This window comes from Octopus bimaculoides, chromosome 3, assembly GCF_046866305.1.
Source record: "Octopus bimaculoides isolate indiv1 chromosome 3, ASM4686630v1, whole genome shotgun sequence".
Classification (NCBI taxonomy): domain Eukaryota; kingdom Metazoa; phylum Mollusca; class Cephalopoda; order Octopoda; family Octopodidae; genus Octopus; species Octopus bimaculoides.
In genome coordinates, this window is record NC_142930.1 from 113,766,520 (window position 1) to 113,782,415 (window position 15,896).

The 15,896-nt window shown below is 36.9% G+C and overlaps 1 protein-coding gene across 5 annotated transcripts in view; it reads right to left on the reverse strand.

The window, feature by feature from the left end:
- Nucleotides 1–15,896, reverse strand: part of LOC106879863 (dual 3',5'-cyclic-AMP and -GMP phosphodiesterase 11) — a 237,633-nt gene that overhangs the window by 45,100 nt on the left and 176,637 nt on the right. For all 5 annotated transcript variants that reach the window (XM_089349480.1, XM_089349481.1, XM_014929581.3 and 2 more), the window contains 2 exons: nt 15,253–15,396; nt 11,885–12,031 (listed from right to left, as the gene is read on the reverse strand). In XM_089349480.1, the coding sequence (XP_089205606.1) occupies nt 11,885–12,031; nt 15,253–15,396 (291 nt within the window). The remainder of the gene's footprint in view (nt 1–11,884; nt 12,032–15,252; nt 15,397–15,896) is intronic.

The following is a 15,896-nucleotide window of genomic DNA, read 5'->3' on the forward strand; positions in this document are numbered from 1 at the left end:
AAGAGAAAATCCAGTCATGAAAACTCAAAACATTTTACAACTTTACAACTGCTGCAGTGAAATAGGTAAGAGGAGGTAATTAGAATGCAAGTAGCGCAACAGACTGTACAAATGTGTGTGGGGGGGAGCAGGAAGTAAACAGCTAATTTATATTCGTGCCAATATGCCAAAAAAAAAAAAAATATATATATATTAAAAAATTCTTAATTATATAAAATAAGGAAAGCTGCCACAGGATGCTTAAGGTATTTTTGAGAGTTAAGTATATTATTATTATTATTGTTGTTGTTGTTGTTGATGTACAAGGCGGCGAGCTGGCAGAATTGTTAGCACACCAGGCGAAATGCTTAGCGGTATGTCGTCTGTCTTTATATTCTGAGTTCAAATTCTGCCGAGGTCAACTTTGCTTTTCATCCTTTCGGGGTCGATAAATTAAGTATCAGTTACGCAATAGGGTTGATCTAATCGACTTAATCCTTTTGTCTGTCCTTGTTTGTCCCTTCTATGTTTAGCCCCTTGTGGGCAATAAAGAAATAAGAGTTGTTAGCATGCCAGGCGAAATGCTTAGCAGTATGTTGTCTGTCCTTATGTTCTGAGTTCAACTTTACCCTTTATCCTTTCAGGGTTGATATTTTAAGTACCAGTAAAATACTGGGGTTGGTGTAATTGACTAATCCCCTCCCCAAAATTTCAGGCCTTGTGCTTTTAGTAGAAAGGATTATTATTGTTATTATTATCATCATTATTATTATTGAAGGCAACAAGCTGGCAGAATCATTAGCACGCTGGATGAAATGCTTAGCGATGTTTCATCTGCCACTACATTCTGAGATCAAATGCCACCAAGGTCAACTTTGCTATTCATCCTTTCACACTTGATAAATTAAGTACCAGTAAAACACTGGGGTCAATGTAATCAATTCATACCCACCCCCAAAAATGGCTGCCCTTGAGGCAAAATTTGAAACCATTATTATTATTATTATTATTACTCTTGAAGGCAGCGAGCTGGCAGAATCGTAAGCACGCTGGACGAAATGCTTAGTGGTATTTCACCCATCACTGCATTCTGAGTTCAAATTCTGCCGAGGTCAACTTTACCTTTCATCCTTTTGGGGTGGATAAAACCAGTTGAACATTGGGATTGATGTAATCGACCCATACCCACCACCCCCAAACTGCCCTAGTGGCAAAAATTTGAAATAACAATAATAATAATAATAATTATTATTATTATCTAAAAACAAATGTGCATAATAAAACAACTAAATATAACTTTGTCAGTTTTATTACTACACTTAAATGAACAATAAAATAACTGACGAATGGACAGGAGCAGTTTCTTTTTTTCAATTTTTGGCGGTGGTGAAGCTTTACTGTGATGGCGCCAGAAATCGCATCAAAACAAAACAAGGAATGTTTACACACCAGAACAGCAGTTGGTATGAATACTACATGTTTATGTATAAATGAAAGGCCAGACAAGCCGTCGACCAATGCATTTAATTCATCGAGAGTGTCAAGGTTTAAAAAGAAGTGGTTGTTTATTAGTAAACATATGGTATCTTAGTACAACTGGGATGGAAGAATAACTTTATATGTGTTAATCTTTAACATAGCAGTCTCTTGAATGTGTGTACATGCATGTGTGCATGTGTGTGTGTGTGTGTGTGTGTGTGTGTGTTTGTGTGTGTGTGTGTGTGTGTGTGTTTGTGTGTGTGTGTGTGTGTGTGTGTGTGTATCATCATCCTTTTAATGTTCACTCTTCCATGCTTGCATGTGTTGGGTAGAATTTGTTGAGGTGGGTTTTCTACAGCTGGATGCCCTTTCTGTCACCAACCTTCACCTGTTTCTGAGCAAGGTAATATTTCCCCATAACCAGATATGTTTATATGGCAGTGACATTCATTTATTCCTATCACATGATGTCCAAGGCAAAAACACAGTAACTCACACACACACACACACATACAATGGTTTTCTTTCAGTTTCCGTCTACCAAATCAACTCAAAAGGCTTTGGTCAACCCAAGGCTTGCCATGCTGTGAAACTGAACCTGGAAGACACTTGCCATGCTGTGAAACTGAACCTGGAACTAGGTGGTTAGGAAACAAACTTCTTACCACACAACCACACCTGCGTGTATTAAGAAAAAAACTGTAACAGAATAATGAGAATCCAGACAAAAATGGATCTACTCATTCTTAATTCTCTTTACACCCCATATATTGTTATCTGTTTGGCAAATATCAATGCACATAAGCAAATAATTTGTTTAGTACATTATTTACATTATTTACATTTGACAGATATTTGTCCTCATCTTGTTTGTTGTTAACACAACGTTTTGGCTAATATACCCTCCAACTTTCATCAGGTGTCTTGGGAAAGGAAATTTTCGAACACGAGTTCTCATTCCTAAGGTATTTTTCGATATTATTATTATTATTATTATTCAAGTCACTGCCTGGAATCGAACTCAGAATCTTGGGGTTAGTAGCCCGTGCTCTTAACCACTACACTATATGCCCTGGATTCCTGTAAACAAGGGCTCATACTCTTGGCAGATTTATCAGGCTGGCAGCAGGTGGCATTGACTGATGAGACACAAAACAACATGGTTGAAACACCACAATGTCTCAAAGTTTCGAGTGTTGCGAACACATATCATCTAATGAGCAGAGGTGTTCTCTGGTGATGCAAAAACAACAGCGAACAGGTATTCACATTTGAATCAGCTAGGACATATTAAGAATGAAAAGATAATATTATTGCTCAGATTTTCACTGTTCTGCATATATTCTATAAATTGTTAATCAATTTGGCAGATGTCAGCATGTATCAGCAATTAATTTGCTAAATTATCACTGACCCTCTGTCATACTCCAACCTGTCAGCTGTCACCTGGCCACTTCTCTCAGCTGAAATGTCCTTGTCTTGCAAGCCACTTGACGATGCTGTAGGTACTGGTACCATATAAAAAAGCCCCTGTGCCAGCACTACATAAAAAGGGCCACATAAAAGAGCACTCGTGCCAGTGCTATGTTTTGTGCTCTCATGCTGGTGATACATGAAGGGCATCCATGCTGGTGCCATGTAAGAAGGACCTGTAATGGCACCACTTAAGAAGCACACGTGTCAGTACTATGTAAAGAGCACGTGTTGGCACAATTTAAAAAGCACCCAGTACACTCTGTAAAGTGGTTGGTGTTAGGAAGAGCATCCAGTTGTAGAAACCATACCAAGTCAGATGACTAGGACTTGGTGCAGCTCTCTGGTTTGCCAGCACCTGTCAAACCATCCAACCCATGCCATCATAGAAAACAGATATAAAATGATGATGAGGATGATTCTTAGAAACAAGAGGTTGTGCTCTTACAAGATTCATCAGTCTGATGTGGTAGCTTTAACAAGGCCAAAACGACACAGTGTCCTGAAGTTCCCATACACATTGATGTGTGTTTATAACACAGATCAATGAAAGGAAGGAAATGCTCTGTAGATGCAAAAACCACAGTGATCAGCATATTCACATTAAAATCTGCCAGAAGGTATTAAGATTAAATAGATACATGATTGTTAAAATTCTCACAGTTCTACATGGATGCCATGAATTATTAACTGTTGAGCAAACATTTGCATGCATGATCAAATAATTTCTTAGTTGGTTCTTATAAACAAGAGAATGTGGTCTTGTGAGGTTCATCACTCAGATGGAGGTAAGCTTTAACTGAGGAGACACATAATAAGGCTGAAACAATGCAGTGTCTCAAACTCCCCTTACACAGGTGAACCATGTGTTATGAACACGCCCCATGTCAAGGCAATGATCCACATATTCACATTAATATCTGCCAGAAGACATTAAGAATGGATAAGTTGTTGTGGTTTGGGGTCATGCTGCTCTACATGTATCTTATGAATTGTTAATCAGTTGTGAATTCTTTAAAATAAATATTTAATGCTGTTCAAAACAGAATATTCTGGAAGAAAATGCCAAACAGAACTTTTATATTAAGAACAGTGAAAAAGAAAATTAACAAGGAAAAAGAAGCGGTGAGCAGATTTGAAGCATTTAAAGGTTGAACCACTTTAGTATTATACCGTGACACATTTGGTAGCTGTTTTTGAAAAGGTAAGTTATAGAAAATGGGGATACAACATAACAACTGTACTTTAAACATTAACACGGACAAAAGCAAACACACACATATTTGTACCAACGTGTGTCTAAGTATACATATGCACACACACACACACATTTGTATGTATTAAGGTTTTGTTTGTATGTCAAGTTTTATACAAAAGCAATTTAATATTAAACTGAAATATTATTGGGAACTTTTTCTTGGAGGACATACTATATTTGATGGAATAGAAGACAAAAAGATATATTAGACATCCCACCAGCCCCAAACTTCAGCAACACACATTTGGGGGAGTAAAAAGGTTTTAGTGCATTCAAGGGCATAACATGACATTTAAAGAACATTTGTGGCTGCATGACAAAATGTTTGCTCATCCAACCATAGGGTTCTGGGTTCAGTCCCACCGCATAGAAACCTGGGCAAGTGCCTTCAGCTATATATCCTGAGGGCTAATCGTAACCCTGTGAGTAGATTTAGGAGACAAGCTGAAAGAAGCCCATCACATATATGTGTATGTGTGTGTCTCTTTGCGTTTGTCTTTGTTCCCCAATCACTGCTTGACAACCAGTGTTAGTTTGTTTACGTCCCCATAACTTAAGAAGTTCAGCAAAAAGAAATCAATGGGATAAGTACCAGACTTAAAAAAAAACAAACACTAGCGGGGCAGTCAATTTGTTCAATTAAACCCTTCAACACGATGCTCCAGCATGGCCACAATCTGATGACCGAAACAAGTAAAAGATAAAGGAATACACAGAACTTGATTTGATATTTTTTAAACGTTTTTTTTTATTTCATTTGATAAAAATTAATTTTCTAAGGTATTATATACAATATTTATTAATCTTTACGAAGAGATGTTTAACAGAACCTTTGAAATTTTGGTTTCCTCAGATTCATCAGAGAGATTCTGATGAAGATGAGAGAAAGCCAACATTTTTAAAGTTGCATTTGGTGATGGCACTGCCGTATCTTCGTCGTCATCGTCATCATCATCATCATTGTTTTATGCTTGCTTCCCATGCTAGCATGAACTGAATGGGACAATATGGTCAGAAAATCGCATTCCACTTGTGTCAGTGTTCTTGTATGAGTGTCAAGAGTTTTTAAGGGGGGGGGGGATTTTGTACACACACACACACATATATATACACATATACATATACAAACACACACATTCTTGTCTGTGTGTTTGTGTGTGTGTGTGTATGCATGTGCATGCAGATGTGTGTATGCGTTTCTTGAAATTTGTGGTCAATGAATGTCATGGCCAGTGTTGTCTTTTTTGCCATTGCTGCCTCTTTTCATTATAAAACAACCACAAATATTCGTCAAACGAAAGTGCAGTAATTGTTATAATTAGAAAATCCCGCAAAAGGCATAACTAAAACAAAAACTATATATTTGAATAAGAAAAGTACTTTAGTAAAATATAATCTTCATTAAGACCAAAGTAAATTATACAAATGTTATCTTCTTTTAAGAACGGTTGAAAATTATTTCCAGGCAGCAAGCTGTGTTTTTACCTCTGCCATAGCAAAGGCGGAGATATTGTTTTCAGTCATGTTTGCTTGTCTGTGGACTCTCAAGAACCACTGAATGGATTCGGATGGAACTTTCGAGGATGTTTGGCCTCGTGACTGGCACAAACTAATTAGATTTTGGGACTGATCTGGCACCGGACAAGGATTCTGGATTATTTTTCTTCTATTTTTACTTAATTTTTGAGAGTGGTCAGCTTCATTTTTAGTATTCTCGTTTGTGAGAGAAGTCGAGTTTATTTCAGAAATTCTCATTTGAAAAATTATCTCTGGCTAATCGTTGAGAAGATGTTGGTGTTGCTTTGGCGGAGGTTTACACTCTCTGAGTGCTCTAGTTTGATATTAAAATCAAAGTTTATTTATCTTCAAACTAAAAATTACTGGCAATCTGCATGGGAAAGTTGATGTTTACTGTAACTTTCACTAAATATTTAGAAATAAATAAAAAAATTAAAAAAACAGAAGTAATTTAGATGCAGGCATGGCTGTGCGGTAAAAAGCTTGTTTCTCAAGCACATGGCTCCAGGTTCAGTCCCACTGTGCGGCAACTTAGGCAAGTGTCTTCTACTATAGCCTCAAGCTAACCAAAGCCTTGCAAGTGGATTTGGTAAATAGAAACTGAAAGAAGCTTGTCATGCATTTATATGTGTGTGTGTGTGTGTGTGTGTATGCGTGTATCTTTGTGTTTGTTTCCCATCACTGCTTGACAACCAGTGTTGGTGTGTTTATGTCCCTGTAACCTAGTGATTCATCAAAAGAGATGATAGAATAAGTAGAAGACTTTAAAAATTAAAATAAATACTGGGGTTGATTTATTCGACTAAAAATTCAGGGCAGTGCCCCAGCATGGTCACAGTGTAATGATTGAAACTAGTGAAAAAGATGAACAACAATTTGTTTTTAAAAATTAGTGTAGGAATCTACTGGAATAGGTAGTAGAGATTTTAGAATCTTTCCTCTTTTAAATCTTACAGGTCAGTGCAGGTGGTCAGAATTACTGGTCAGTGCAGGTGGTATGTTTGCATCTGCTTTGCACCCCTAAACCTGATAATGCTACTTACAACAAGGCATTGGTCAGCCCCAAGGCTATAGTAGAAGGGTGCCATGCAGTGAGACTGAACCCAGAACCTTGTGGCTGGGATGCAAGCTCCTTACCATACAGCCATGCCAACACTTGTAATTATAGTGACAGCCTCTGCATTTCAAAACCTGGGATTTTTGTTTGAGTTTTCAAATTCGTTAATTATAATTAAGAACAGATTTAATTGATTTTACAATACTTTCACATGGACTAATTCTAAACAGAAATATATACTTTTGGAGCCGATTTGCTCGACTAAAGGTGGTGCTCCAGCATGGCCAAAGTCATATGACTGAAACAAGTAAAAACAGAATAGCAAGGGAGATTTTATAAAAATAAATTATCATAAATTAACAATGAAAGACTCAATTTTTAAACTAACAGAACTAACAGTGTAATAAATCTGTTGGCATACAAAGATAATGAACTGATAATGTAGATTAATGATAATGCAGATAAAAGTCTTTCATATATCAACCACAAATTCAACGTTTAAACTGTCAATTGCCAAATATATAATTCATTATTTTTAAATAAATGTCATCAAATAATATCATGAATAAAAGATGGCTTTTGAAACTGAAAATCCTGTAATTTATTTAAATATATAATTGAATTCACTGATTTCATAAACAGTAAAACTACCAGTGTTTGTCATTGAGACAGGAGAAAGAATAAAACTGTCAAATGTGATTTTATTGACCTAACATACTGAAAGACTGCCAGATAAAGCAACATAAATAGTAAAAGATATATATATATATATATATATATATATATATATATATATATATATATATATATATATATATATTTAAAATAAATTTATATATATGTATCTGTAAATATAATCATCATCATCGTTTAACGTCCGCTTTCCATACTAGCATGGGTTGCATGATTTGACTGAGGACTGGCAAACCAGAAGGCTGTGCCAGGCACCAATCTGATCTGGCAGAGTTTCTACAGCTGGATGCCCTTCCTAAAGCCAACCACTCAGAGAGTGTAGTCGGTGCTTTTATGTGCCACCGGCACGAGGGCCAGTCACACGGTACTGGCAATGGCCACTCTCAAAAAGGTGTTTTTTACGTGCCACCTGCACAGGAGCCAGTCCAGTGGCACTGGCAACGACCTCACGAGAATGATTTTCTAACGTGCCCCCAGCACAAGTGCTAGAAGGCAACACTGGTAATGATTACGCTCCAATGGTGCTATTTACGGCCCACTAGCATGGAAGCCAGACAGCTGCTCTGGCAATGAACATGCTAGAGCAACATCCAAAACTCAGAGTTTTATCATGGCTACCAAATAATTGTCACATATCATATTTACAGATAAATTCCTCTATTTACATAATATCGAGGTTTCTTTCATTCTTTTGTTGTCTTACCATTTCTATCAATATATAAATATATATATATATATATATATATATATATATATATATATAGGCACAGGAGTGACTATGAGGTAAGTAGCTTGCTTACCAACCACATGATTCCGGGTTCAGTCTACTGTGTGGCACCAAAGCCTTGTGAGCAGATTTCGTAGACGGAAACTGAAAGAAGCCCATCATGTATGTATGTATATATGTATGTATGTATTGGCTATAAAACATTCTCTAACATTGGGGCATATAAGCCCTTCACAGAAAAAAAGGGGTATTAGGGCATGTGGCTTATATGCCCCAATATTAGATTATTTTCTATAGCTGATACATAGTGAATGCTTATTTCCTAATTCAATGTGGCCATTTTCTCAAAAATTGAAGGTTATGATTTGAAGAAGATTTAACTGCTATTTCTAGCAGATCATGTGACCATATACAGGCCTAGTGTTGCCTGATTGCCTTGTGTCTTTCAACTCCATTGTCTGATATCCAGTTGACTTGGTTATTCACAATATTATCTGACCTGACAAAAAATATTTGTCAAAGACAACTGGCAAGCGAACAACATTTTAATTCTATTTGCTGTGTATTTATTTCAATGTTTGTTATACAAACTCCTTTTCATGCTGATAAAACAAACATTTATTCTTAAACAGATTCAAAGATAAGTTCTCAAAAAAACACATTTTGATTGATGTGTAATAACATTACCTGAAGACATAGTATATATTTGGATAACAGACTTGGTCTAGCACCTGTTCAACTGACAAATCTATTGAATATTTCTAACAAAGGAAAAAAAAGTCAAGATGTCACATGAACTCAATGATTAAAGAAGTGTGTTTGTAAACCAAGAATAATGAAGTAAAAAGACTAAACAAGCACCACATTTGTGAGAGGAATCTTAATGGTAAAGGGTTAAACATTGAGAGACGATGAGGATCCACCCAAGTAAAATAGGAATTAAAGGGATCCATAAGAAAAAAAAAAACGGTCAAGAACCACTCTTATGAAAGTATCCACTCCCCCACCCCAACCCACTGACTGTATCCTATCCTCTCTTATGCTTATTTTCGGACACCTTAAATGTTTGCTTGGCACTCCATTTCCATCTTTATCTCCTTCTAAAATACTCCCACGCAACCCTATATAATGTGGAACAGCCATGTATTTTTTCTATAGCAAGACATCTATGCTTGTCCCCCTGTCATAATTTAGCCTTTCAACAGAAGTACTCCCCACCACCACCATCATTTATTAGCAAGAAGTCTTTACATTTTTTTCTCTTCCTGTGACTCGCTATTGCCGGTGATATGAGGAAAAAAAGCACTCGGTATATACTGTAATGGGGTTGGCATTAGGAGGGGCACCCAACTGCTGAAACCAAGCCAAGGCAGACATTGGAGCACTATGCAGTCCTCAAAATTACCAGATCTTGTCAGACACTCCAACTAATACCAGCTAGGAACACAGATGTTAAATGATGAGGATAACATTTTTGGGGTTCCACATAGGAAGCATTATGATGGTACCATGTAAAAAGTATCCAATGCATTCTGTAAATTGCGAAGGGCATCCAACCATAGAAAACTAAACAAAACAGACTATGGAACCTGGTGTTGCTCCTGGTCTTGCCAGCTCCTATCAAGCCATCCAACCCATGCCAGCATGGAAAACAGATGTTAAATGATAATGATGATGCTTAAAGACACACACAACAGATTTTCAGAGAGCTTCTGTCTACCAAGGATATAGTAGAAGACATTTGTTCAAGGTGCTGAGCAGTGGAACTGAACCTGGGATTATAGGTTTGCAAAGTGAATTTCTACACCAAACAGCCATGCCTGATCTAAGTTCAGACAGTGTCCCATCAAAGCTAAACTTAAACTAGACTAAAAGGGTGTTTACAAAGTTGCTATTATTTAATGATCAACAAGATAATCTCGCTGTACATTCTTGTATATGTACTTGTTGACCTCAGGTGTTGGGTTGAAATAAGGATATGAGCCAAGAAAATAGTTTTAAATAATAAAAGATGAAAAAAAGAAAAAGAAAAATTATTAGAGAAGGTTCAGTAACGAAACTGATTTGATTATCCATAATTCTATCCTTGGGGTAGCTGTCAGTCTGCAGATAAATGGCTTTAGGATGGGAAGGAAAGATAAGATTCAAACTAGCTGTAACAATTAAATTTCTGTCTGTTATCTTTCTCATTAAAAACAAGGTGTTTGCTTTGTGGGGGAAAAAAAGTAATAGGTTAACTGAGTGCTGCCAAATTTTAAATATTTTGTGACTGCAAATAGCATGGAACACTCTGATTCTGTGAATTATATTTAAATATGGAGATGTGGGCATGGCTGTGGAGTGGTCAAGAAGCTCAATTTTCAACCATGTGATTCTGGGTTCAGTCCCACAGCACGGCATCTTGGGCAAGTGCCTTGTACTATAACCTTGGGCCAACAAATGACAAGAGAATTTGGTTGGAAACCCATTGCAGATGCACGTGATTGCATGCGTGTTGTGTTTATGTTGTTTGTTCCGTACCACTGCTTAACAGCCGATGTTGGTTTGTTTACATCCATTAACAATTTGGCAAAATTGATCAATAGACTATTAGACTTTAAAAATAAAAAAGTGTACTGGGGTCTTTTGTTCAACGAAACCCTTCAAGGTGGTGTCCCAGTATGGCCCCTGTCCAATGACTAAAACAAGTACAACATAGAAGATGAAAACACAGATGGCGTTAAGCATAAAAAAACATAGCCACTACACGATGCTTATCAATTCTAAAGTCACTGAAAACCAAGATTCATTTGTTAGGATTCTAATTTTCAGGCCCAAGTTAGGAACAATTATAATGTGAATGAGTTTGAGTGGTGAATTGACAACATCGGTTGACTGTCATGTTCATCCAGTCCCCGTCTCTAACTATCTCTCACCCTCCCATACACTTCTTGCAATCTCTACTCATCCACACTCCTTGCTCTCCTGTCCCAACTCACATCTACTCACTCTCATACCTTGGAGGGTCCACTCCGACACTTCATCACTCCTATTTTTATCTCTCATTCCAGACCCATCCCAATTATTTCCACTCAATTTTCTATAATGTCAGTAGCCATGTGGCTCAGTAGCTCCTCTACAACAAAAGCCCTCTTCTGTTCTGGCTCATCTTCTAGCATAAAGCCAAGCCAACACACACACACACACACACACACACACACTCTCTCTCTCTACTGTAGCCCCATTCAGTTGATGGGGATCTTAATCTTGCAAGTTGTATTATTAACCCCAGTGTCACTTTGATGGCATATGCTACTCTTTCACTCAATAATAATAATAATAATAATAATAATAATAATAATAATACCTTCTACTATAGGCACAAGGCCTGAAAATTGGAGGAGGGGTAGTCTATTACATTGACCTCAGTGTTATTTCATCGGCCCCGAAAGGATGAAAGGCAAAGTTAACCTCAGCAGAATTTGAACTCAGAATGTAAGGGCTAACAAAATGCCACTAAGCATTTTGTCCAGCATGCTAATGACTCTGCCAGTTCACTGCCTTAATAGTGATTAAGACGATAATTATAAAGGTGGTAAGATTTCTCAGAGATCTGAGCTCAGAAAGGGTAGATGCTGAGCAATATGGTCCAATGTCACTCTCACTCCATTGGCCACACTTAGATTTAAGAAGTGATAATGAGTTTTGAAGAAATACTTACATCATTTCGTATCTGAAATCGCTGTAAAAATCCAAGATCTAGGAACATCCGAACACAAGCTTGTAAGGTATTGTCATCGTCCAATGAGAAGTCGTTGAATTTGTAATCAAGCAGATTGAAATCTGCTGACGTTGGAACCTTGATACTCTTTAAAAAACAAAGTATAAAAAATACAAAGAAAATTAAAACATACGTTAAATAAATACAATCATTAAAGCAATTGATTAATTGAAATTGATCATTTTCTATAAATGATTATTGACACAATGTAACAACTTATACTATCAAGTTGAGTAAAAAAAATAAGCAACATTTTGAACCAATGAAGAATTTACACCGGATTTTTGCAGAATATTGAATTTTCTTTTTTAACATTTTTTTGCAATTGTCTGATAATACAGACATAGACTTGCCCAAATGCATCAATAAATTAACATTGATATTTTTTTCATTGTTGTTACAATCATCTGAAATGGAACTGTCAAAGCATGATACTCGAGCAATTTTGCTATTCAACTTCAAAAAAGGATGAAAAGCAGCTGAAACTGCTCACGACATCAGCAAAACATTTGGTGAGGAAATGACCAGTGAGTGGTCATCTCAAAAATGGTTTAAACAATTTCCCAGTGGAGACCTGATCCTTGTAAATCATGAGCATAGTGGACGCCCATCTTTCATTGATGATAGTCAATTAAAGACTGTCATTGAGAAAGATCCATGTAAAACCACTCGAGAACTGGCAAAAGAACTTCAAGTTAGCCAGAAAACTGCCCACAACCATTTGCATGCAATCAGAAAATCAAAACAGCTCAAGAAATGGGTACCACACGATTTGAATGAAAATCAGACTATGTGCAGATATGAAATTTGCTAATCACTTCTTCTCTGTAACCAGACCGATCTATTTCTCAACCAGATTGTAACTTGCGATGGAAAGTGAATTCTGTACAATAATAAAAATGATTCTTCGCAGTGGCTGAACCAAAATGATGCACCAAAAACCTTCCCTAAACCTGAGCTCTTCAAAAAGAAGGTTATGGTAACTGTTTGGCGCTGTACTGCTGGACTCATCCACTATAATTTCTTAAAACCCTGAAAAACCATTACTGCAGAAACATGTTGCCATGAAATTGCCAAAATGAACAGAAAACTGTTATTCCTCCATCCCAGACTGGGCAACAGAAGAGGGTCAATCATTATGACAATGCTCAACCACTCCAAAGTTGGGAGAACTTGGCTATGAAGTTCTTCCCACCCAGCTTATTCCCCAGACCTTTCTCCCACTGATTACCACTTTTGGTTTCCTGTGAGAGAAGGAATTCAAAAATCAAACCAATGCTGAAAGTTGAGTACAGAGCAGTAATAAGAAATAGTAATGACAAAAGAACAATAAATTGTTATGAACTCCATTAGCTTACAGCTGTTTCTTCTATAAGATGCAATGCATAACTGAATGCTTGTGTGTCACCTTATAGCTTCACCAGAGCTTCAGACATGAAGCACTTCATGCTATAAGATGCAATCTTACAGCTGAAACAGCTGTAGGTTAATGAAGTTTAATAACATAATTTCGTCTTCCTTTGTTATGCCAGGTGCAGGAGTGGCTGTGTAGTAAGAAGCTTGCTTCCCAACCACATGGTTCCGGGTTCAGTACCACTGCATGGCACCTTGGGCCAATGTCTTCTACTATAACTGTAGGCTGACCAAAGCCTTGTGAGTGGATTTGGTAGACGGAAACTGAAAGAAGCCTGACATATGTGTATATATATATATATATGTATGTGTGTGTGTGTGTATATATATATATATATATAGTCGCCATGATTGACTGCTAAATCCACAAGTTTTTTTTAATTAATTCTCTCTCTGTTTATTTCTTTGTGTTCCTTTCTGTTGAAGAGCATATGCTCAAAACATAAAAGACTTTCTCACTTTACCGAGCATCAAACTAATACACCTGCTTGTTGTTTATACACCTGTCTTCATCTTTTGTTTTTCTGTAGACTTCAACTATATATATGTGTGGGGGGGGGTGTATGTGTGTGTATGCATATATTTGTGTGTGTCTGTGTTTGTCCTCCCACCATCACTTGACAACCGATGCTAGGTGTGTTTACGTCCACGTAACTTAACGGTCCAGCAAAACAGACCAATAGAATAAGTCCTGGGGTTGATTTGTTTGACTAAAGGCGGTACTCCAGCATGGCCACAGTCAAATGACTGAGACAAGTAAAAGAATAAAAGAATACATCAGGTATGTCACTTTGACCTCCTCTGTTAGCACATATTCTAAGCAGAAGAAAATGTTGGTATTGCGTTTCTGTTGACACCTGACACTAAATGATTAACTGTGATGATGGTTGTGGTTAGAACTGCGGTGTTGGAGATGGTGACGAACAAGGATGATTTTGTTGGTCTAAAATACTAATTTATTATATAAATACATGTCTGCACAAACATGTCAGATTGTGCAGTGAAGGCCTCCAACAAACTAGAGTATAGCCATGGAATGAGAGGGAATAATGAATGCTGTGTAAAATGTGTTAGGTGCTGGCAGTGGACTTAATAACTCTACGCTTTCTCTGATCATTTAGCCAACAGATTTAAATTGTGAACAGTAGAAGGGGAAGACTTGGACACAGTAAATGTAAATTTAGAAAGGGTACAGGTGCTATGTAAAAGGTGCCCATGTAGGTACCATGCAAAAAGTACCTATGCTAGTGCTATGTATAAAGCACTCGTGTCAGTGCCACATAAAAGCACCCAGTACACTCTGTAAAGTGGTTGGCATTAGGAAGGACATCCAGTCATAGAATCCATGCCATGACAGGCAACTGGCGTCTGGTGGCAGCTCTCCAACTTGTGAGGACCTGTCAAGCCATTTAACCCATGCCAGCCTGGGAAACAGATGTTAGATGACGATGGTGATCAATTAGTTAGTTGCTTGGATATTTAACCAAATGACTAACAATAAAGAAGTGGTATTGAGCCAGTGTGTGTGTGTGTTATTATTATTATTGGCATAATGACCCTCCCAAGACAAAAACAAGCTAAATTTAAATCTTCATCAAAATTCCATGTTAGTTTATGTTCTTCAAACCAACTGAATAATGAGTAAGTAATGAGTGATTCTTCGTTATCTCCAAAATTAATTGAAATGAAATCGGTATATTTCAACAGAGATATGGTTACAAAAATGGTTAAACACAAGTCTGCTTCATCAGGAGCAGATTAGGATCTAAACAACAACAATGATTGTTCCAACACAAAGACATCCCACTCAAGCAAGCATGGATAAATAAATGGAAAACAGACCAGCCTAAACAGCTCACTAAAACAACAATGAAAATAAACAAAGGAATGCTTACTTTGAGTTTTTCAGCCTCTTCGCCCGACGCAGTAGCATGGTAGGAGAGAACTTCCAGAGAAACTTGCTGCCGAGCTATTGCCTTCATTGCTGTTTCATACATCTGTGTGTTATCAATTCCCATACCACAGAAGATGGCAAAAGCCTACAAGAAAATAACAAGCATAGATTCATATATATGTGTGTGTGTGTGTGTGTGTGTGTGTTTGTGTGTGTGTGTGTGTGCATACAAGAGTAAAAGTTCTAAGCAGTGTACAGTAATATATATTAAAAGTGATGGATAAACAAGTCAGAAGAGATGGAGGTATCATTTCTTCTTTTATCATACACACACACATGGAAATATAAATAAGTCTGAATTTTTGCACTGGAAATGATAGAATACTCCTTAACTCCTTGATAAATGGATTTAAAGAGTATTCTATTGTCTCCTTAGGAGTATTCTATTGTCTCCTTAGGAGTATTCTATTGTCTCTTTTTGATATCTGTATGTATATATACATATATGAAGAAAATATACCTCCATTACTGCTAACTGATTTTTCTATCATTAGTAATACATATATATATAAAGTCAGAAATATATACGTCACTGAAATGACAAAGGGTATTAATTAGCACCAGTATTGCTAGAAATAAGAGTTA